Genomic DNA, 25,032 nt, shown 5'->3' with positions numbered 1-25,032 from the left:
TGCCTACTCCATAAGCTTTTCTCACTTTTTCTGAGGACATATATATACTCACAAGCATTTTAGATATTATTATTTTTGTCAAATTAAAAATAGTTTTCTTATATTTCAAAGATAAAATCACATTAGCATGCTTGGGAATAAACTTTATTACTAGAGCTTTAAAATGCATACAAGATAATTGTAGTAGTACCTGCAGGTAAATAGGGGGATTGAGGGTAAAGGAATTCTTAGAAAATTCTTAGAATAATTCTGCATCCTACCTAGAGTACCTCTTAAGCTCCCTCTGCTGGCTACCATTTAAATGAAATAGGAAAAAATGTGAATCTTTTTTTCTTTTGGGAGGTGATGGGAGATGCAGGATGAAGCTGCCAATGCTACTATTGAAACTGAAAGGGAAATTCTCTTAAAGTTAAATCTGGCTGATGACTACCTTCACTAATAGGGCTTCTGGACTTCCAAACAGATTTGGCCACTGGGGTGGGAGAGGGAGGTACCTGAAAATAAGGGAAGTTATGGTCAAATTTGAATGTTAAATTGATATGCAAAAATGCAAAAGCATCTAGTATAAAATAAATCAGCTATAAACAGTTATCATTTATGACTAGAAAAACTAAGAATTTAAATATAGTTCACAACTTCATAGAGCACAAACTTATACCACACTATTAATCTATTAGTTTCAATATTAAGGTTTATTTTTTTTCCAGAGTGAGGTTAAGTAACAATTTAAATAATTATCAGGATGTATAAATGAACATCCATTCAGATAAAACATTACTGCTTAAAAGTGGCTAAGAAATATTTTGTATGTAATAAATATATCTTATGTTTAGGTTAACAGGCACCATCTTGAGAGCAGAAAAGGTTTTTTTTAAACCAATAAATAAATTACATTCAAGAAAACAAGATGTTTATATCTGAAGTATGATATATCCTTAAATGTTTTTCTTCATATAGCACCCAAACTTCCCAAATGTCTAGAAAGTATCTCCCAAAATATAACTCATACCTTAAGTCATAAAAATAAAGGCCAAGAAAAAAATCAAGACAAAATTTACAGTTTATATTCTTAATTCCCCATTCAATAAAATATCAATTGCCAATTTATTAAAAGTAAATGAACTGTATATATGCAATCTGTTAGTGCTGAAAATCTGAAATATATATTTTTAAAAGTCACTCTTTTTCCAAGTACTTAAAATATTGCATCTCTGGTGGCAAACCTGAAAACTAACAAGCGTTTTATTTCCCTAGTTTTCATTCCTCCACTCCCACCCCCTACCCCTTTAGCCTTTAACAGCCATCCATTGTTTTTGTTTTTGTTTGTTTTTGTTTTTGGTAAATATACTTACTTATATCCCAAACACAAAACACTGACAATACTCCTTGGTAAACAAGGAAATCCCAGAACAGTCCAAGCCTACAGCTTTGCTCCCAAAGTGTGGCACAGGCTAAATGACAAGGGAAAAAAAAACAATCAATGGCCCTTATTGATGCAGTCAGAATGCTCCTGAGAGTCCACAACTGTTTGAGAATTTGCTGATGTAATCCTGAAGAAAGTTTCAACACATTGTGCAGACAAATATCAGAGAATAAGTCTTTGATTGATAATTTTTCTATTTATTTCTGCCAAGGCGACTGAAAACACGAAAGCCTTTTCATCAGAGAGGTTAGCATAGATGTCAATTTCCTTTTCCTGTTTCTCTGTTAAAAGAAAAAGAGAAAGCTTAATATAAAGGCAGTAAATTCAGTAATTAAAAAAATACTTAAAGCTTTCAAGTATTTCTTTAGATGATAATAAACATTATATATAATACTAACACTGTATATTAAATGTTATATAGTATCATGCTACTAAACTGAAAATTTTTAGAAATTACACAAAGGAGTTACTGAAATGCCATGAACTAAATGGAAACTGTATATATTTCTATACACACTGTTCATGTATCTACATCATTTCTGTAAAAATCTCAAGTATTTCTTTCTCTTCACTAGGATGAGTGCTCACTGTCCCAATCAAAATAAATTTCCTCATCCTAAAGATGTTCCCTTGTGAATACCAACAGTACCTTCATGAATATATTAACTTCTTCAAGAAATAAGAATAACCTACATTTAATTCTAATTTCACCCTCCTGATTACAAATGTAACCCAAGTTCATGGTAGAAAGTTGAAATAAAAACAACCTATATATTATCTCCTGAGCCAGCTAAAATCACAATAAATATCTTTGTGCACATTCTGCCAAATTCTTTTTTTGGGGTCTTCTAAGATTCTATTTTTGTCTGTTTTTTTTTTTTTTTGTTTACTTGTTTTATTTTGGCTTTTTTAAGCAAAGTTAAACACATACATAAGTTTAGACTCAAATCACTTTTATAAAACTTATCACAAAAAACAGAAGTCCTCCTCCCCACATGTACATTTTTCACTCTCCAAATGCAACTATTTTTTTTCTCAGTTGTTTCTTTTTGTTTTTGCCTCTCTAAGCAACATTTTTATATGATGCTACTTCGTGGTTTTAGGCATTATTAATTGACCTTCCACCAGAGAAATTTAGAATTCAGTTATATCACAATTTTGATGAGACCAATATTCAATGTTTATATTATTCTAACTATGTAAATGATTTCACTTTTACTGCACATTGTTTTTTTTCCCTGAAGAGATTCTCTTTTTCCATCTGGTTAATTTTCATTACTAATTGAACCCAAACTCTCTCCAAGTTGTATAGATCTTTCAGGATGTTTACACATGTTAGGCATTATATCAATTTTATCTTTTTGAAGAAGTCTCTCCAAGTCTTCTGCTCCAATCTGAAATGGTTGCTTTCTGGACCTGCTACACAATTAATTATCATTGAGATCTCTCTTCAACATCATGCTGGATATAACCATCTTTCTCTCGAGTTGGACTCTGTGTCCTGGATGCCAGGACATTTTCTTGGTTTACTTCTTCCTTTTGATGCCATGTATCTTGCAGTAGCTTCCTGAGAAAGGGGAGTACAGGTAGCAAACATTTTGAGACTCTGAATGTTAGAAATTGGCTTTAGACTACCTTCATGCTAATCCATAGTGTGGGCAACTAAAAAGTCATAGATTCCCTCTTTAGTATGTCTTCTAATGGTGTCACTATATTTTTTTAAAAAGCCAGTACCTTTTTGTACAGTTATTTAAAAAATTATTGCTAAATATGCATACAATGAAATACACAGATCTTAAGTGTACAATTGGATGAGTTCTAACAAAATATACACCTACATAACCCACACCCTCAATCATTAATATACAGGAAATTCCTCATGTTCCTTTCCAGTCACTGCTTCCCCCACCTCATCAGCAACTGCTGTTCCATCGTCAGAGATTCATTTGCCTGTTCTTAAACTTATATATGGCATTATACAGCATGAACTGTTTTGTGTCTAGCTTCTCTCATTCAACACATTTTTAAAATTCACTGATGCTGTTCATATGTAAGTACTTTGTTCCTTGCTGGGTAGTATTGCATTATATTAATTCCAAATGCTATCTTGATTTCCTCTTTTTCCCTTGAGCACTTGAAGAGGTTTTCCTTTAACAAAAGAGATAGGATTTATGATAGTACGTTTCAGCATGATCTCTACTTTTAACCATCCACTGGTCTGGGAATTTGGTGGGCCATTTCAATGTGGAAACTCAATGTCCTTCAGGTGGAAAAACTTCTTGAATTATTTCATCGATGACTTCCTTCTCCCCCATCTTCTATGTTCTTTTTTGGAACATCAGTTATTTATTGATGCTGACCTCAAACTGGTCCCCTAAATTTATCATTCTCATTCTATTTTTTCATCTCTTTTTCTACTGCTCTAGGTTCTAGTATAATTCTTTAATTCTGCCAATAAACCTGTTAAAGTTTTTCATCTGCAAATCTTTATATGCATATTGTTTTAGATTTAAAGTTCATTTTCTAGGTACTTTTTGACACGTGCTTTTCTATTTAAATATCATCTTGTTCTTGTTTCATGACTACAATATCTCCTCTTGCCACGAACATTAATGATAGTTTTAATTTTTTCTCTTTCATGCAAAAACTTGTTTTATCCAAGCTATTGTTTTTTCCTGTTGATGTGGTCTTAGCCTTCCATATAGATGCTTTCAGAGAACACGTGTGCACACAAGCTGGGGAGAAGCAGAGAGAGGGGGAGAGAAAGAATCCCAAGCAGGCTCCCTGTTGTCAGCACAGAGCCCATCGCAGGACTCAGTCTCACAAACCATGAAATCATGACCTGAGCCAAAATCAAGAATCAGACGTTTAACCAACTGAGCTATCCAGGTGCCCCAACCTGGGTAATTCTTGATAATTTGCTCATATTTATGAGTGGGATCTAAAAAGCTGATTAGCTCATATACATTGTGGAGCCTGACTCTGATCACTAATTTAGGATGATCTGAATAGGCCATTTCTTTGTGAAATCCCTAATGAAACTATCTTTATTTTAGGCTTTTTCTCTTGGGTTTTTCACATTTCCTAGAGAAGATACTACTAATCTCTTTCTTACCTGGGAGATAAAAGCCTGAGTATAGAACTCAGTATTTACCATCTCCAATTCTCACATAGTCTTCCTGATCTTAATACAGTACCCCTGCCCTCAATGACACCTGGTGTTCCCTAAATCAGAGACTCTGTTTTGTCTGACCTTTTTCAAAGGATAAATTTGGAAGGAGGGGAAAATGATGTAAACAGCCCTACCAGGCAATTAAAAAACAGACTTCCAAGCAATCTCGTTTTTAACCTCACCTTCACCTCTACACTTCCAGACCTAACTGATGTACAAATTCCTGACCTTAAGGCAGTTGTGTAATAAAAATCAGTTTCTTTCTTAGTTTTCCCCAAAGGAGCTTACAATTTAGGTTTCATGGGTCTACTAAAGCAGTGATCACTTTCCAGAATTCTACTGCTTTTCCCATTCCTTGTCCTTGTGGTATTTGGTCCTTTAAAAAAAAAAAAAGTCCCTTTACTATAATATTACTAGGAGTTGAAGATGGTGGAGAGCAAGGTGTGGTTATTCAATCTACCAACTTTAACTTGAACTCTACATTAATCTCTTATGTTCTTTAATAGGATATTCAGAATTGCCCATTATATTTTAATAAAAATGTCACTCAACATTACTAATATTCAAAATAATCCTACTCCCCTCATACAAAATAAAAACTTATCTTAAACCAACCAAAAATTTTTAATGGTTTGTTTTTATGATTGTATAAAAATAGGTTGTTATCTAGATGTCTAACAAGCTTCCCTTTCCCACTCTCTTCTTCCTATTCTTTTTCGAAATACAAAAAACACAGTCAATTAAAAATGTGTTTTTAGACATACTGTCAGGTTTTCCTTATTAAAGGTAAAGCTTGCTTCTTTTTAAGCACCCAATGAGCAAGGAATCAATAAAAATGGAATTAAATAGCTACTTAATACTAAGAAGCATATGACAGAAGTCTATTTTAAAATATACAGATATTTCAAAAGTTCATATTTCTTATCCCTATTATATTTAGGGAACATGGTCTGCCTCAAGGGTTGGTAAAATACAGTCCAAGGTCAAATCTGGCCTGCCACCTGTTTTTATAAAGTCTTAGTGGAACAGAGCCATGCCTGTTCATTTACATATTGTCTATGGCTGCTTTCCAGCTACAATGACAGAGCAGAGTAGCTGCAACAGAAGACTGTATGGCCCACAAAGTCTAAAATATTTATTATCTGGCTCTTTACAGAAAAAGTTTGCTGACCTCCTCCCCCCTCAGACCCCTGGACTACATTAAAAGATTCTACTCCTCCCCCCTCGCCCTCCTGGCCTACATTAAGATTCCAGTTTATTCTACAAAAACTGCTTTGAGCATCTTCCTGTTTGTATTAAAAATAAATCAAAAGCATATCTTACTCTAAAAATAGCTCAAGATTTTTCTACTATAAGCTGAAAATACCTGAAAAAAGAATTTATAGCTAAGTAAATTCCTTTCTCAAGTTAACATGAAATAAAAATTCAGAGCTGTACATACAGAGTCCTAGCACAACTATCAATAGACTTCATTTCTCCAACTAAAAGACCATCATTATCTGTTTTCTCATCTCCTCTCACCACCAGAAGCATTCCTTTTCTATTCTTTGGGTTATATTCCCTTTACTTCAACTGAAAAGAATGTTCTGTTTTCTGGGTCAAGCAGTATTTACCTCTTTTTTTTTTCCCTCCTGTTGCCTTTTCTTTACCTAGTTTCCCTTCTGAAACAGGTTTTAGCACAGATTTTCTGATCACCCCATTAAAAAATACATTCAGGGGTGCCTGGGTGGCTCAGTCAGTTAAGCGTCCAACTTCAGCTCAGGTCATGATCTCGCAGTTTGTGAGTTTGAGCCCTGTGTCAGGCTCTGTGCTGACAGCTTGGAGCCTGGAGCTTGCTTTGGATTCTGTGTCTCCTCCTCTCTCTGCCCCTCCCCTGCTCATGCTCTGTCTCTCTCTGTCTCTCAATAATAAATAAACGTTAAAAAAAGATTTTTTTTTAAAACACAAAAACCCCGGGGCGCCTGGGTGGCTCAGTCGGTTGAGCGTCCGACTTCAGCTCAGGTCATGATCTCGCAGTCTGTGAGTTCGAGCTCCGCGTCAGGCTCTGGGCTGATGGCTCAGAGACTGGAGCCTGCTTCCGATTCTGTGTCTCCCTCTCTCTCTGCCCCTCCCCCGTTCATGCTCTGTCTCTCTCTGTCTCAAAAATAAATAAATGTTAAAAAAAAAAAATTAAAAAAAAAAAAACACAAAAACCCCCAAAAAACACATTCATGTTTAGAAAATAACTCAAACTCTCCGGAAGAGCAGCATAAGAGAAGGAAAGAGAAAATGGGAGTAAAATTACCCACAGAATTAAGAAGTATTTAAGTATACTTCAAAGAATACAAATATGATATAAACCTTATCCTTTTAGCTATACAGTGCTAAGAAACCATATATAATTTATTTTTACAGTAAATTTATTTTCCCTAACAGTAGTAACTTTATTCAAATAAAAGCATACAGAGGGCCACTTGGGTGGCTCAGTCGGTTAAGTGTCTGATCTCAGCTCAGGTCATGATTTCATGGTTGGGCAGTGCAGGGCCTGCTTGGGATTCTGTCTCTTCCTCTCTCTGCCCCTCCCCCACTCATGCAAAGGAGCGCATGCCCACACGCTGTGTCTCAAAATAAACTTAAAAAAAAAAGCATACAAAGCAGGGAGAAATGGTAAACAGGTAAAAAAAAAAAAAAAAAAAAGCTCAGATGTCTAAAATAAAACAAATTTGTGCTTATGCTTGAATACCTAAAAACGAATGCCTGAAAAAGCAAAGTATAACTCACCAGCAAGAAATTATTAATGCATTTCACTGAATATGAAATTATTTTGATACAGGTTTTTTAAGTAATTAAAAAGAGCAACTATCCCTTTTTCCATTAATTGCAGGTTTGACAGTCTCAATTTCAAAAGATATTCATGGCCACATGGGGGTTCATCATCTAGTCTAGTCTCTCTACTCTTGTGTCATCTTTGAAATTTCCATGGTAAAAAGTTTTTTAGAAGATGTATAAAAAGAGAAGATGAAGTTTTAGTTAATCATAAAAACAAGTTACTGGTAGACATACTACTTATCAGAAGGAGAAGACATGTAAGGAGAAATATAAATACATTTTGGACCAAGAAGAATTTACCTAACTATCCAAAGCTGCCTCAAAGCAGGGAGGACACAATGAACAATTTAAAAATTCATACTAAAGAATACTTTCAATAGAAAAATTTTAAAACTTGTAGTATGACAGTTTGAAGTCTAATGGAACTCAGATTTATCTTTAAAAACAAATAAACAAAAAACACCCATTTTAATAGGCTTCTCTGGGTTGTCATATGAAAATTATTATCTCTGAACTCTTACTATCATCAGTTTTTAAAAATTTTTGTAATGTTTATTTATTTTTCAAAGAGAGAGAAAGAGAGCGTGAGCAAGGGAGGGGCAGAGAGAGAGAGACACAGAATTTGAAGCAGGCTCCAGGCTCTGTCAGTACAGACCCTGACACGGGGCTCGAACTCACCAACTGTGAGATCATGATCTGAGCCAAAGTTGGACCTTTAACTGACTAAGCCACCCAGGTGCCCCTCTGCTATCATCAGTTTATAGCAAGGTGAATTTTACCTAATTTAAGCCTTTAGATTTTAAAAATTAAACTCTGGTTTTTTACAACAAGCATCTATCCTGGAGGAAATATTTTCAAACTAAAATATGAGTTGTGGGGCACCTGGATGGCTCAGTTGGTTAAATATCCTACCCTTGATTTGGGTTCAGGTCATGATCTCACAGTTCATGAGATCAAGCCCTGCATCAGGCTCTGTGCTGTCAGTACATGGGCTGCTTGGGATTCTTGCTCCCCCTCTCTCTCTGCCCCTTCCCGCTCAGGCTCTCTCTTTCTCAAAATAAATAAACTTCTAAAAATTTTAAAAATAAAATATGAGTTGTGATTTTAAGTCTAGGAGCTCAATGCCTACCAAACACTTTCTTTACTACTATCTAATTAAGGATCTAGAAAAATTTTAATACTTGAAAAAAAAAACTGCTTGGATTTATTCATACCTCTTTCTTCCTCATGTTTTTTGGCAGATGCAGTTTTAGGTCTTCCTCTTCCTCGTCTGATATGATCTGAATGGCTGTTACTTCGAGACCTCTTTCTGTTTTCTAAATCCTTATTTACTGTAGAATTTATCTTCTCTCGCCTAACTCTCTCTGTTCGCCTCCTCTTGGCCTCATGCTTGTTTTCTGTATGGATGAATAAAAGTGATATATTTTAGGGCTTAGCAAGAACTGTTTGCCCAAGTTCTCATTGTCTTCTTTTTCTTTCTAAATAGCACTAAAGTTTGCTGTCTGGCATACTTTATAAAACTACAACTGTTACATCTATGTTCCTGACACCCACATAGGAAAAAAGAAATTCAAATTGAGATCCACATTAACTCATGAGGTAGGAGGAATTTTAACAGAAGACCAGTTTCTTTATTTGGCACGGTTAATTTCAGTCCCTACATATTCACACAGTTCCACAGAGATCTTTCTGCCTTATTCCTTCTCTCTGCTTCCAAGCTAAAAATGGTCAAGTATTACAAAAGGAAAAACAAAACAAAACATTTCGTTTTGCCCCCTACTCAAATTATAGATCGAAATATGTCAAATACACAGAAGCAAAACTGACCTTAACCATAATATATTAATTAAGGTTACCAACAAAAAGCAAACAGAAGGCATCCACAGAAAAATATAAAAACACTAGGGAATAAGTAGTTTTCATTTTAGCCACAGATGAGGTCATTTCTGACATTCTCAGAGCATGTGGATCCCTAAATGGAATAGCAATAGGAGAACTTTACTCAATATGATAATGCAAGAAGCGATCCTTCTCACTCCAAACAATTCAAAATGTTGGAGAAGACAAATTTTAAAAAACAAAAATGTGCTTTTAATACATCTGAACTCAAAAGCAACAAAGAGAAGGAGCACCTGGGTGGCTCAGTCGATTAAACATCTGACTTCAGCTCAGGTCATGATCTCATGGCTTATGAACTGCAGCCCGGTGTCTGTCTCTGTCTCTCTGCCCCTCCCAACTCGTGCTCTGTCTCTCTCAAAAATAAACATTAAAAAAAAAAAAAAGCAACAAAGAGAATTCCCCAAATGGCTAAACAATGGTGAAGGGCCAAAATAAATAAAATTCATATCCCAAGAAGTAAAGGGAATAATTTAAAAGACTGTAATATAATTATGCTTAATAGGCTAGTGTAAAATTAAAAAAAATAGTAATGATTATTTCCAAATACCATATCTTTAGAAAATTAATTAATTCTAATCTCAGACAGATATCAGATGATGCAAGAACATTTAATTATTCCAGACTTCAAGTTATCAAAGACAACCAGGCTTGTTAAAGGATTCAAGGGCAACTTGAAAAGGCCTGACCACTGCAGGACAACTTGAGCATCAATAAAAATAGTAACTGTAAAGCTGAAACATCAAATATACTGAAAACTACAAGCACATGACATTAAATACAAAAACAAAAGCAAAAACTACTTGACCACGATAGGAAGACGCTAATGAACCGAGTATTTTGAAAACTTAAAGAGACAGAATTCAAACTGTACCATTTACTGGATAACAAAACAACAGATAAAGAGAAGTTTCTCATTTAAGGATTATTGTGGATAAAAAATGAAGAAAGAATGATAAAATCAAAGTATACTGTTTTCAACCAGAAATGAACTAAAGGATGTAAGTACTAAACATAAATAGCTGCTAACATCAGAAAAACAGAGACAAGCAGGCTTTAATGAACCTCCTGACAGAATATCTACCTATTAAGTAATCTTGTCAAGAAAATCAAGCCTTTGAATCTAAATTACAATTTATAGGAAAAACAAGTCACTGGAGGAATGTGTGATCCTATATTCCTACACCATAAAGACCCAAACAGCACAGCCAAATGTAAAAGTGACAGTATCTTTAACATATAATTTGCCAGGAAAAACAAAAAAAAAAACAACGGATAAAAAAGAGCTAAAAAAGATATTGTCCATATGTAACATGGAATTTGGTTTTTAAAACTTTTTTTTTTTAAGTTTTTAAGACCATTTATGAGACACCTGAAAATTTCAACACCAGTTACGTATTTAATATTAAGGAATTGTTAATTTTAATTGTGCTTATGTTTTTAAAGGTCTTTTTAGAAACATATAATGAAATATTTATAACTGAAATTACATGAGATTTGCTTAAAAATAATATGCAAGGGAAGGAGTAAATGTGGGTGTTAATGGGGACAGGTTGGCCATTTTCTCCTCTGTGTGTGCTTAGAAAACTTCTAAAAAAAATTAAGGAAATAGTGATAGGTAAAGCTTATGGTATGCCTTTTGAAGTTCAACAATGAATTTAGGTTTGTTCTTCCACCTACCCACTCATCCCTGCTAACTTCTAAATTATTAGCCAAACTTCTCAAAAAAAGAGATATCTGTACTTTCTGTCTTCAGTTTCTCAACCTCCCATTCCCTCATCAATCCATTCCAATATAGTTCCCCAATCAATGAAACTGGACAAACATCTGTTAACAAATCTAACAGTTTCTCTTTAATCATCTTAATACCATTTGTTATCAAATCTAACAGCATCTTTCTTTAATCATCTTAATACCATCCCTCAAAAATTCAACAAAGATAGGGGTGCCTGGGTGGCTCAGTCAGTTACACATCTGACTTCAGCTCAGGTCATGATCTTGGTTTGTGAGTTCGAGACCCATATGGGGCTGGTCTGCTGTCAGCATAGAGCCCACTTCAGATCCTCTGTCCCCCTCTCCCTGCAGTTCCTTCATGCACACACACATACTCTCTCTCCCCAAAATAAATAAACATTAAAAAGGAGGAGGAGGAGAAGTAACACACTCTCTCTCCCCAAAATAAATAAACATTAAAGAGGAGGAGGAGGGAGGAGAAGAAAGAAAAAAGAAGAAAGAAGAAGAAGAGGCACCTGGGTGGCTTAGTCAGTTAAGCACCCAACTTTGGCTCATGAGTTTGAGCCCCACATCAGGCTCTGCACTGATAGCACAGGGCCTGCTTGAGATTCTGTCTCCCTCTCTTTCTCTGCCCCTCTCCCGCTCTCTCAAAATAAACTTAAAAAAAAAGAAAGAAAATTCAACAAAGATGACTATACTTTTCCTTAAACTATTCTTCACTTGATTTTCAGGCTTCTGTCTTTTCCTCCACCAGGTTCTCACCTTTAATATTAAAGCCCTGGGACTCTGACCTGAGCTCTCTTCTCTTACTTACACTCTAGATAATCCATAGACCCAAACAGTTCCAAAATTTATACTTTCAACTGATATCTTTCCAAAGCTCCAACTGCCTACCTGACAGCTTCACTCTAATATCTTACAAGCATTTCAAATGTATCAAAAAAATAACTTGATTTTCCCTCCTCCAAAGCTTCCTTATATTAATAGATAGTACCACCCAGGTGCAAAAGCCAAATAATTTGTAGTTATCTGTGACTCATCTTGTTTCCTATCATCACAAAAGTCCACAGGTATTCTTTGCAAAATATATCTACAATTACTTTATCTCTTTGCCTCTATGGTCAACATCCAAACCTAATATATTTTGTAGCTGCCAAAATTATCTTTAACATATTCAAACCATATAGCTGCCCTTCTAAAATCTTTCATTAGCTTTTCATTGTATTAAAAAATAAAGTTAAATTTCCTTATGAGAGACTACAAGTGCCTATAAGACCTGACATTTGCCTCTCTCCAATCTTCTCATAGTGCTAGACACTTTGTTCACTACACTCCAGACATGCCTCCCTTTAATTAAAACAAGTTCCTTCCTCCCCTTAAGTCTCTGCATTTGCTAATCCTTCTGCCTAAAGCTCTTCCCAAAACTTTTAATGAAGCCACTTATTTACTTCAAATTGTCAATTTATAAATAAGACTCTGTGTCTCACAGTCCATATTACTTTTTATAATCCACTACTACTATAATCTGTTATTTATTTATATGCTCAGTCCCCCATTAGAATATAAACTCTATGAAAGCTGGGAGGCCTTTGTCTCATTCACAGATCGAGAACATTACTTACACAGATTAAGTAGTGCTGAATAAATAAAATCAGACTGAGCACAAGCATCTACCCCCCCCCCCCCACCTTTGTGGAAAATCCCACTGAAATGAGAATAAACATGGTTAAAAGGTAAAGGGAAGGGGCGCCTGGGTGGCGCAGTCGGTTAAGCGTCCGACTTCAGCCAGGTCACGATCTCGCGGTCCGTGAGTTCGAGCCCTGCGTCGGGCTCTGGGCTGATGGCTCAGAGCCTGGAGCCTGTTTCCGATTCTGTGTCTCCCTCTCTCTCTGCCCCTCCCCCGTTCATGCTCTGTCTCTCTCTGTCCCTAAAATAAATAAACGTTGAAAAAAAAATTTAAAAAAAAAAAAAAAAGGTAAAGGGAAAAAGGAAAATAAATCTGTAGTGCTGGAAACAAGGAAAGGATGCTATCAATCACCTGAAATTACAGAGTTTCAGCCAATTGGTGAGCTCACAGATTCTGATTAAGAAACCAGAATAGAAGAAACTATAATCTAAACTAGAAACAAAAGATGGCTCCTGTAGAAAGGAGAGCTGTTCTTCCCCAAAATACTCCCAGGACAGATCAAAAAGTACAGTAAGGGAGAGCAAGCCATGAGTAATCATCAGAATACCTACAGGACTATTGCAGAACAGTTGGGCCTAAGAACTGACATAAGGAACCTCCAAAACATAGAAGAAAGAAACAAATGGCAACTCCTCATAGAAATGAAATACTGGGGCGCCTGGGCGACTCAGTTGGTTAAGCAACAGACTTGATTCAGCTCAGGACACGATCTCATAGTTGTAAATTCAAGCCCTGAATTGGGTTTTGCGCTAATAGCTTGGGACCTACTTAGTATTGTGTCCCCCTCTCTCTCTGCCCCTCCCCCACTTGCTCTCTATTTCTCTCTCAAAATAAATAAAAATTTAAAAAATGAAGTACTATAAGGGATTTTGCATTCTCTCCCAGAATGAAGCTTTCCTTATTTTGGCAATCATGGAATTCAACAGGATCACTCAGCTCGTATAATTTACATCCAAAAGCCTGCCAATAAGCTCCTCCCAACGGTACACTAAAGAGATCTGTGGTCAAAACAGACCTTTAAAACAGTGTGTACGATAGTCATGCTAATTATCTACACTGATAAATCAAATCCTTCATTTATAAATATCAACAGGCAATTAAGGATTACCAGCAATTTAAGGAAAATGAAAAGTGTAACAGAGGAAGAACAAAATAAAATAGGAGGAAGAAAGGTAGTTCAAAAAACAAGACAAGGGGTGTCTGGGTGGCTCAGTCGGTTAAGCGTCAGACTTTGGCTCAGGTCGTGATCTCACAGTCCGTGAGTTTGAGCCTTGCGTTGGGCTCTGTGCTGACAGCTCAGAGCCTTGAGCCTGTTTCAGATTCTGTGTCTCCCTCTTTCTCGGCCCCTCCCACGCTCACGCTCTCTCTCCTTCAAAAATAAATAAACATTAAAAAAAAAAAACACAAAAAACAAGACAAAACCATCTTTAAAACATTCTAATGCATACCTTTAGAGAGACCTGATTGGACTATCATTAAGAATAAGATTCTTTTACAGAAATAGAAAGCTCAATCCTAAAATTCTTATGGACTCTCAAGCGATCCAAAATAGCTAAAAGAATCTTGAAAAACAATGTCAGAGGTCTCATATTTCCTGATTTCAAAACTCACTAATAAACTACAGTAATCAAAAAAGTGTGGTACTGCAGTATGACAGATATACAGACCAACAGAATAAAATAGAGAGCCCAGAAATAAATCCTTGAATATATGGTCAAAGGATTTTCAATAACAGTGCCAAGACGATTCAAGGAGAAAAAGATAATATTTTCAAGTCATACTGGGACAACTGGATATCCACATGCAAATAAATGTAATTGGACCCTTATTTTATACCATATACAAAAATTAACTCAAAATGGATTGAAGACCTAAATATAACAGCTAAAACTATAAAATGCTTAGAACAAAAAGGGAAAAGCTTCTTAACACTGGACTTGGCAATGATTTTTTGGATATGACCCCAAAAGTATAGGCAACAAAGAAAAAATAGACAACTTGGATTTCATTAAAATTTAAAACTTTTGTACATCAAAGGACACTATCAACAGAGTAAAAAGGCAACTTATGGAATGGGAGGAAATATTTGTAAATGTGTATCAGATGAAGGATTAATATCCAGAATAAAAAGAACTTACACAACTCAATAACAATCCAATTCAAAAATGAGCAAAGAACTTGAATAGACATTTCTCCAAAGATGACAGGCAAATGAAAAGATGTTCAACATCACTAATCATTAGAGAAATGCAAATCAAAACCACAAGTTATCACTTCATACTGATTACAATGGCTATTATCAAAAGCATATAAAATATGCATTGGTGGGGTGCCTGGGTGGCTCAGTAGGTTAAGCGTCCGACTTTGGCTGAGGTCATGATCTCGTGGTTCATGAGTTCAAGCCCCGTGTCGGGCTCTGTGCTGACAGCTCAGAACCTGGGGCCTGTTTCAGATTCTGTGTCTCCCTCTCTCTCTCTGATCCTCCCCCGTTCATGCTCTGTCTCTGTCTCAAAAATAAATAAACGTTAAAAAAAAAAATTAAAAAAAAAATACGCATTGGTGAGGATGTGGAGGAATTGGAAACTTTGGGCACTGCTGCTGGTAACATAAAATAGTGCAGCTGCGGTGGAAAATGATATGGCATTACCATATACACAAAAATACCCTATGACCCAGCAATTCCACTTCTGGGCATATATACAAAAGAAAACAGGGAATCAAACAGATATTTGAACAACCATGTTCACAGCAGCATTATTGACAATAGCCAAGAGGTGGAAGCAACTCAAGTGTCCATCAAGGCATGAATAAACAAAATGTAGTACATACACACAATGAAGTATTATTTAAAAAGGAAATTCTGACACATGCTACAACATGGATGATCTTTAAAGACATTAATGCTAAGTGAAAAAGCCAGACACAAAAAGGCAAATACTGTGTGATTCCAAATAGGAAATAACTACACTAGTCAAATTCACAAGTACAAAATATATATATATATATATATATATATATATATATATTGCCTGAGGCAGTGGGGAAGGGGAACAGAGAGTTACTGTTTAATGGGTATGGCCTTTCAGTTTGGGAAGATGAAAAGAGTCCTGGAGATTAATAGTGGTGATGGTTAGGTACACAATATGAATGCACTTAATGCTTAAAATGATTAAAATACTAATTTTATGTTATGTGTAATTCACCACAATGAATAATATGAAAAAAATAAGATTCAATGAAAAAGAAATCAGAAAACAAGATGAACTATTCAAAATTAAAATGCAAAAGAGAAGCTAAATAATGGACATATCTGAAGACAAACTTATAGATCTAGAAACGGAAATCCATGAAATTTCCTGGAACACCAAAAAACAAAAAAGAGAATAGGTGAAAAGTAAGTGAAGAGAAATGAAGATCCAAGAAATCTAATATTCACCCATGACATAATTATTAATTATCTACCCAATATTCATTCTCCCCCTCTTCATTAAGAACAGAATATTCTGTTCAAGACAGCAATGGGCCCAGCTAAAATATACACATTCTAAGACTCTCCTGCAGATGAAGTGGACATAGAATTTTGTTCTGGCCATTAACAAGCATGTGGAATTGGGTGAGGTTGCCAAAAGATTTTTTTTTAAGGGGGTAAGCATAGCTGGCATGTCCCTTTGTCCCTCTGCCCTTCCCTTTTCTTCCTACATGGAATGCTTATGGGATGCGTGGAGGTACAATAGCTATCTTGTGAACAATGAAGATGAAAGCCATGTCAGGACAGAAGAAAGAGAAGAGCCCACGTCCTTGATGATATCATTGAATCATTAGTCCCATAGTGCCAACTTCACCTTTCTTTACTACATAGTGGAAAAAAACCCTATTTGTCCAGTCCAGTGTTAGTCTCTGTGGATGGTAATCCTGATGTATCATACAATAAGTATGCAGTAAGTATGCCAAGAGGAAGAGAAAAACGAATGGAGAAAAAGAAATACTGGGTAAAAACTGCCCTAAACTGAAGATTTGAGCCCTCATATGGAAAGGACTGAGGAAGAATGAAGATGACATTTAAATGTGAGTACAAAGGAAAGGCCTTCCACACAATGGAAAACAGGAAATGTACCACCACATATCTTTTATAAAAAAATTTTTTTCCAGGCCTAAAACAATTTTCTGGAAAATTTATTTCAGAAATAAAAGCACATGAGTTAAAAAAAAAAAAATGGTACATAAGAAAAAGTGGAATTATCCTAAGAGTACAAAGGAAAGAAATCTCAGTATGACAGCTATGCAGCAGACCTAAAATCAGCCAGCCTTAATTAGACAAAGTCAGAAGATTCTATAAGAGCCCTAAAAATAAATACTGACATCATTATACAAACTATATGATTAAGAACCTAAATGTATAGGTACAGATATAAAGCTATGCATTCTTCCATCAAAAGGCAAAACAAAAACTTAAAGCCATGTCTCATATATGAATGTATAGCAATTTTAAGCGATTAGCATATAAGAAACAATGTTTTCTGAAATAACAAAACCAAACCTTCATTGTCAAGTAATTCAGAGTTGAGGATCACTTACTACTGAATTAATATTCAATCACTGGATTTATAAAAGGTACTGGCAATCAATTGGCAATAATCATTTCACTTTTTTTCTTAACTAAAAGTGAATGTTATTTATAGACTTCTTGGCTTATTTATCAGCCTCTATTAACTTATCCTAGAGAATAATTTGAAAAGTTTAATTTTTTTAATCCATTTTTTCCTTCTCAATTAAAACTGAGGAGGTTGTTATTTATCTGCCTAAGCTTAACCTGAAGAAATATACAGTTTATTTATTAATGTTTATTTTTGAAGGAGAAAGAAAGAGAGTAAGTGGGGGAGGGGAAGAGAGAGAGGGGGAGATACAGAATCTGAAGCAGGCTCCAGCCTCTGAGCTGTCAGCAGTCAACAGTCTGCCGCTTGACCAACTGAGCCACCCAGACTCCTATCTTTATAGTTTTTATAATTAAAATTTTAGACGGAAAAAGGCACATCCATAATTATTAAATGCAAAATGGCACCCCTGATATGACAAAACACCCAGAATAACCATCAGAAAAAACAAATTTAAACATCTGGATAAAGCAGAGTTTGTTCTCGCCAAAAATTGTTTCTATCAAAATTTTTGGTGACTGATCAAATATTTGAACAATATTTGGTGCTCAAGGTTTGGTCTATAGTACAGATACTCTCAATTTTAGGATATATAGTATTTCTCATTTAATCTTTTTATTTTTTTAAGATTTTTTTTTTTTAGGTAATCTCTACACCCAATGTGGGGCTCAAATTTACAGTCCCCCAAACAAGAATCCTAATTAATGCTCCACCGACTGAGCCAGAGACCCCTTCTTTAACCTTTTTTTAAAGAAATTGCTTCAAATCGATAGTTTAAGACTTAATCATGAAACTATTTTTTTTTCTCTTTTAATTCATTTATTTTTAAATTTACATCCAAGTTAGTTAGCATATAATGCAACAATGATTTCAGGAGTAGATTCCAGTGATTCAACCCCTATGTGTAACACCCAGTGCTCATCCCAACAAGTGTCTTCCTTAATGCCCCTTACCCATTCAGCCCATTCTCCCTCCCACAACCCCTCCAGCAACCCTCTGTTTGTTCTCTAAGAGTCGCTTATGTTTTGCTCCCCTCCCTGTTTTTATATTATTTTTGCTTCCCTTCCCTTATGTTCATCTGTTTTGTATCTTAAATTCCTTATATGGGTGAAGTCATATGACATTTATCTTTTTCTGACTACCTTTGCTTAGCATAATACCCTCTAGTTCCATCCACGTAGCTGCAAATGGCAAGATTTCACCGTTTTTGATTGCTAAGTAATACTCCATTGTATATATATACCACATCTTCTTTATCCATTCATCTGTCAATGGACATTTGGGCTCTTTCCAAACTGGCTATTGTCAATAGCTATAAACATTGGGGTGCATGTGCTCCTTCGAAACAGCACACCTGTATCCTCTGGACAAATACCTAGTAGTGCAATTGCTGGGTCATAGGGTATCTCTATTTTTAATTTTTTGAGGAACCTCCATACTGTTTTCCAAAGTGGCTATACCAGTTCGTATTCCCACCAGCAGTGCAAAAGAGATCCTCCTTCTCTGCATCCTCTCCAATATCTATTTTTTAAACTCTTAGGCAACCATTCAATTTAGAAATGAAATCCTACATTAACAAGACAGTTAATTTTAAAAAAAATTTTTAATGTTTTTATTTATTTTTGAGACAGAGAGAGATAGGACATGAGCAGGGGAGGGGCAGAGAAAGAGGGAGACACAGAATCTTAAGCAGGCTCCAGGCTCTGAGCTGTCAGCACAGAGCCCGACGTGGGGCTCAAACTCACAGACCGTGAGATCATGACCTGAGCCGAAGTCAGACGCTTAACCAACTGTGCCACCCAGGCATCCCAAGACAGTTAATTTTTAAAAACCTATCTCCATTTACTACTGCCCCCCTAAAAAGAATACAAGGAATAACACAGACCTAACTCATTTGGAAAGTTATCAAAGAATAATTAATTGTCTTTTGGTTCTATGCAGTCATACAAAACACTGAGCATTTCTTTTTTTTTTTTTTTAATTTTTTTAATGTTTATTTATTTTTGAGAGAGAGAGAGAGAGAGAGAGAGAGAGTGTGAGCAGGGGAGGGGCAGGGAGAGGAGGAGACACAGAATCTGAAACAGGCTCCAGGATCTGAGCTGTCATCACAGAGCCAAGACAGGGCTTTAACTCACAAAACTATGAGATTATGACCTGAGCTGAAGTCAGAAGCTTAACCAACTGACCTACCCAGGCACTCCATCTTAATACAGATTTATTTATAACACTCATCTTTTCCCCTTATCAAAATTAAAAAACTTGTAAAAATCCTTTAATTTCCATAATAAATTTTATTTAAATGTATTTTCAGCTAGACAAAGTTCTATGTAGGTAGTGTCCTACCTCCCTATTTCTACTGTGCTATGAAGATACACAGATAATTAGTATATTTGAAAAAATGTGAGTTTTAAGCAATTCAAGCTTAGATAAATCTATTTGACTTAGCAGCTAATTTTCCTCCTACATGTCACAAACTTACAACAGAAATTTCGGGACACCTGAGTAGCTTGGTTAAACATCCGACTTCGGCTCAGGTCATGATCTCACGGTCTGTGAGTTCAAGCCCCACATCAGGCTCTGTGCTGACAGCTCAGAGCCTGGAGCCTGCTTCAGATTCTGTCTCTCCCTCTACCTCTCCCCTCCCCTGCTCATGCTTTGTCTCTCTCTCTCTCAAAATAAACATTTAAAAAATTAAAAAAAAAAATTCAACCCACTGAAATTTAAGATTATCTTCTACAGCTCTGATTTCATTTTTAAAATAACTGCAATCTGAACTTTACAGATGGCTCTCTTTCCTGTTTTAAATGTTTGTGTAAGTAAAAGTCTTCCTTGATTCCTCCCTTCTTATTTAGTGATCTACCCATGTAGAAATCATTTTGTGGGGTCTTAAAATTAAAAACAAATGGAAAATAGAACTACCACATGATACAGCAATTCTACTTCTAGGTATTTATCCAAAGAAAATACTAACTTGAAAAGATACATGCACCCCATGTTCATTGTAGCATTATTTACAATAGCCAAGATTTGGAAACAATCTAAAGTGTCCACTGATGGATGAATGGATAAAGATAATGTGGAGTATTATTCGGTCATAAAACAGAATTGACAGAATAAAATCTTGCCATTTTTGGCAACATGGATGGCGACATGCTAAGTGATATGTTAGACAAAGGAAGATAAATACCATATAATCCCACTTATATGTGAAATCTTAAAAATCAAACCTAAACTCATAAATAACAAAGAACAGATTGGTGGTTGCCAGAGGTGAGACTTGGCAGGTTTGCGGGGATGGGGTGGGGTGGGCGGTGATCTGGGTTGAAGAGGGTCCTACAAGCTTCCAGTTACATTATACAATATACAAAGTACAAGTTTCTAACAACAATATAAATAAGTCATGACAAGTAACATACAACATGGTGACTATAGTTAATAATACTCTATTGCATATTTGAAAGTTACTAAGAGTAAATATTTAAAGTTCTCATTACAAGAAAAAAAACTTCTGTAAAAAAAAAGTTCATGGAAGTATCGTTTTGTACTTTTTTTTTTTAAGTATTAAAGTTTATTTATTTTGAGAAAGACACAGCACAAGTGGGGGAGGGGCAGAAAGGGAGGGAGAAAGGGAGGGAGAGTGAAAGGTAGAGGGAAAGGAAATCCCAAGCAGTGCCTGACACAGGGCTCAAACCCACCAACTGTGAGATGATGACCTGAGCCAAAGTCGTGAGCTGGATGTTGAGCTGGATGTTTAACTTACGGAGCCACTCAGGCACGCCCTGTACTTTTTTTCTTAAATTAACTTTTAGAGATTTTTCCATGTCAATACATAACAATTTGCACCATTCTCTCTAATTAGCATATACTATTGTTCCCTAAAAGACGTACCCTCCTTAATCACTCCCCACTGATAATATCTGGCTTCACTTTTCCTATTATAAACACTGTTGCCTGAAAATCCTAGTAAGTATTTCATTGTGTATTATAAACAACTATCTCCAGGTTACATACCTGTTGATAAAGAAGTCTAGATTCTAGGTTATGTGCATTTAAAACTTTTAACTACTACTGTCAGACTGTTCTGCAAAAAGGCTGTGGTGTTTTATAACCTCACCACTAGTATGAAAGTACTCATTCCACCATATTCATAAAAGTACTTGCAAATCCTTTACATTTTTGTCAGAATATGGGTAAAAAGAATGGTATTTTATTTCAACTGCATTTCCCTAATTATTAGTGAAATTCATTATCCTTCCAGATATATATTAGGTTGTCCATTTTCATCTTTTCTTTTATAAATTCTTATTCAAACTGAAATGTTTTGGATCCCACTGACCAGTGTTCATCAAGTACTTGGTAACTGTAGACATTTTAAAAATTATACTCTTCTCAATCTCTCACATACTACAAACTAACCAAGGTAAATCTTACTTTTAAGAAATTTAATTGTAAAAATGAACATTTACTGAGTACCTATAACATACTAAACTTTGTTTACATTAGCTATTTTTATATGCACTTCATCTGCACTTCAACCCTCTACGGTTGATACTATAAATCTACCTTACATGCAAGTAAGTAGCAGCCACTCAGAGGTTAATTAACTTGTTAGAGAGTGACAAAATTGGAATCTGAATCTGAAGCCAAGGTTTCCAACTCCCATGTTTGTACTATACCAACTGTTTTCTAGGCTTTGAATATTCTTAACCTTTCTCCTTAAAACCTTTTCCTCCTTTGGTTTCTACGGCACAGTCTACTTCTGATGTTCCTCCATTTTTTTAAACTATTTTTTGTTTCTTTTGCTGGTACCTCTTCCTCCTCCAGGGAATTTCTAGGCTTTATTGTCTCATCTTTACTTCAAGGTCACAAGGCCACTTTTATTAAACAACAGAACCTCAGGAAATTCCAAATGTAAAATAATAATGAACTGCCTCTTATTTATCACCATGACTTAAGTACCACCACTCTCTCTTGTTTATTCCCCTACAGCTGACATGTACATGCGCATCTTCTCAGTTGACCTGAACTCCCTAACAACCTCCACCATTTATGACTGGAGTTTGCCAGAGTTCAGTCTCTGAACTCCTTCCTTTTCCTACCCTATAGACTCTATGGCACAATCTCCTCCATTTCCATGATGACAACTACCATTCACTAATGGCTCAAAAGATTTATCTCCAGGGTCGCCAGGATGGCTCAGTCCAACGACTTCCCCTCAGGTCTTGATCTCACAGCGGGTGAGTTCCAGCCCCAAGTTGGGAGCTATGCTGTCAGCAGGCCTGGAGCCTACTTCAGATTCTCTGTCTTCCACTCTCTCTGCCCCTCCCGTGCTCATGCTCTGCCTCTGTCAAAAATAAACAAACATTAAAAAAAAAAAAAAACACAAGATTTATCTCCAGGGGCACCTGAGTAGCTCAGTCCATTAAGCATCCAACTCTTGATTTCAGCTCAGGTCAGGATCTCACATTGTGAGATGGAGCCCTGCATAGGGCTCAGGATGGGCTTGGAGCCTGCTTGGGATTCCCGCTCTCTCCCTCTACCCCTCCCCTGCTCAGGAGTGCACATGCACTCATGCGTGCACTCTCTCTCAAAATTAGTAAATAAGCATAAAAAAAGAGATTTATCTCCAGTTGAGGCTATTCCCTAAGCTTCAAACTCTATGTCCAACTGGGAAAAAAATAACCCACAAGGATATTTCACAACCACATCCAAAACTAAATTCTTCATCTTTCCCTCAAAACTTGTCTTCCTTTTTATATTCCTTTTCTAACCAGTAATTCAAGTCATTGGGAGTCACTGTAAAAGTCTTCCTTCTGGTTCAAGTGATTCCAATTCCTTAATTGCAGCATCTGTCCCTTCTCTCTATCCTTGCTGGGTTTCTTCTTTATCTCATTTCTCACCTGAGCCATTGGTATACAGAAGGAGCTCAAAAATATTTGTTGAATAAAAAAAATTAACACATTTGTCCTGCTAAGGGGCACAAACTATGTCTTACTCATTTTGGAGACCCAGAACTGAGTTGACACACCACCCAGAAATCTACTGAATGAATCATTCCAGGATTTCCATACCTGAACCAAACTCTTCAGAGAATATGACCCAGGAGAACCCATTTTTAACAAGCTCTCTGGATGACTCTTATATAACTAATCCAGCAAAGCCTTTATTCTCATAATGAATGGGAACAAACTTAAACAGAGGCAGAAATGGAATTAAATAATTTTCTTGACTCCTAGAATAAACAGACCTCTCACAGACATAAATGTAAATAATTCTTAAATCATCTGCTACTATAACCTAACCACTCTCTTAGTATTCTCACTATTAACATACTGCAATAGCCCACTTCTGTCTTGTACACCTTTCTCTAGACAACAGCCAAAATGGTATTTCTGAAAGGCAAATCAGATCATGCTACCTTTACCTCACTCCATCCCACATCCGAGGAATAGTTTCTCCTCACATTTTAAGAACAAAATCCAAAACTTCTTACTCTGGTTTACAAAACTGTATGCAATCTGGCCCCTGCCTATCCCTCCGGCCTCATCTCCCACATTCCCCTGCTCTTACGGTCTACACTGCAACCACATTGGCCTTTTCATTCCTAAAATACACCAAAATTTTTTCAGCCCTAAAATTTTTGCATTTGCTATTTCATCTGTCAAGAATGTTCTTCTTGATCTTATCAGGGCTAGCCCCTTGTTCCAATTCAGCCTCAGTTTAAAAAAATTTTTTTTTTTCAACGTTTATTTATTTTTGGGACAGAGAGAGACAGAGCATGAATGGGGGAGGGGCAGAGAGAGAGGGAGACACAGAATCGGAAACAGGCTCCAGGCTCTGAGCCATCAGCCCAGAGTCCGACGCGGGGCTCGAACTCACGGACCGAGAGATCGTGACCTGGCTGAAGTCGGACGCTTAACCGACTGCGCCACCCAGGCGCCCCTCAGCCTCAGTTTAAATGTCCCTTCTCAGAGAGGCCTTATCCAGTCACTCAATCAAAAGTAGCCTTCTAGTCACATACTAGGACAGCAATCTATTTTAATTTCCTACAAGGCATTTATCACAAGCCAGTAACTGCCCTTTTTATTTGTTCATTGTCTATCTCATGCCCACAAGAATGTAAGCTCCATGACAGCAGTGAACCTCCCTTGACAGATTTCATTCATTACTTTACGCCCAAGGCTTAGAACAATGCCTAGCATATAGCAGTCACTCAAAATTTATTTGTAATCAATTTACTTTTATTTGGAGATCATCACTCTTCTAATATCACGCAAGGATAAATAACAAAATTTCATCTTTTAAGAAATATACTCACTGAATAAATCCAATTTGTCTACATTAATGGGAAAGTAAAACTCCAACAAAATTATTTTTTAGATATTCTAAATCAGAGAATTATAAAAAATAACCAATATGTCTAAAATTATACTCACATCAAAATCAAGTTATATTTTTCCAGTTACTAGTTAAAAAAAAATAAAATAAATAAAAAATAAAAAATAAAAAAAAAAATAAAAAAAAAAAACTTGACAGTTGTTATAAATTTTACCAGCACTGAGGGGGTAAAACCAAATGTCCATCAACCAGTGAATAAACAACATATTGTCACATAGCCATACAAAAATTACTAGTGAGCAGTAAAAAGCAATTGATTCTT

At 36.0% G+C, this 25,032-nt stretch overlaps 1 protein-coding gene and 1 long non-coding RNA gene across 4 annotated transcripts in view; both read right to left on the bottom strand.

Moving 5' to 3' along the window:
* Positions 1-673: 673 nt before the first annotated feature.
* HDIP1 (HDAC and MIER1 interacting protein 1) overlaps positions 674-25,032 on the bottom strand; it is a 34,201-nt gene continuing 9,842 nt past the window's right edge. Inside the window, exons 3-4 of one of the 3 annotated variants that reach the window (XM_025920794.2) lie at positions 8,618-8,800; positions 674-1,704 (exon numbers count right to left, since the gene is read on the bottom strand). In XM_025920794.2, the coding sequence (XP_025776579.1) occupies positions 1,586-1,704; positions 8,618-8,800 (302 nt within the window). In that variant the 3' untranslated portion in view covers positions 674-1,585. Of the gene's footprint in view, positions 1,705-2,071; positions 2,991-8,617; positions 8,801-25,032 lie in introns of those variants that run through there. The other 2 variants (XM_086689525.1, XM_025920795.2) reach the window with 2 other exon arrangements.
* Positions 19,388-24,851, bottom strand: LOC147573494 (uncharacterized). The gene is made up of 2 exons (XR_015244823.1): positions 24,321-24,851; positions 19,388-24,086 (listed from the first exon to the last, which is right to left on the bottom strand). It is a non-coding gene; the product is annotated as an uncharacterized LOC147573494 (long non-coding RNA).

Source organism: Puma concolor, chromosome E2 (assembly GCF_028749965.1).
Source record: "Puma concolor isolate L17-30 chromosome E2, mPumCon1.1.hap2, whole genome shotgun sequence".
Taxonomy (NCBI): domain Eukaryota; kingdom Metazoa; phylum Chordata; class Mammalia; order Carnivora; family Felidae; genus Puma; species Puma concolor.
Note: the sequence above shows the minus strand (reverse complement) of the source record. Positions and strands in the feature narration are given on the sequence as shown.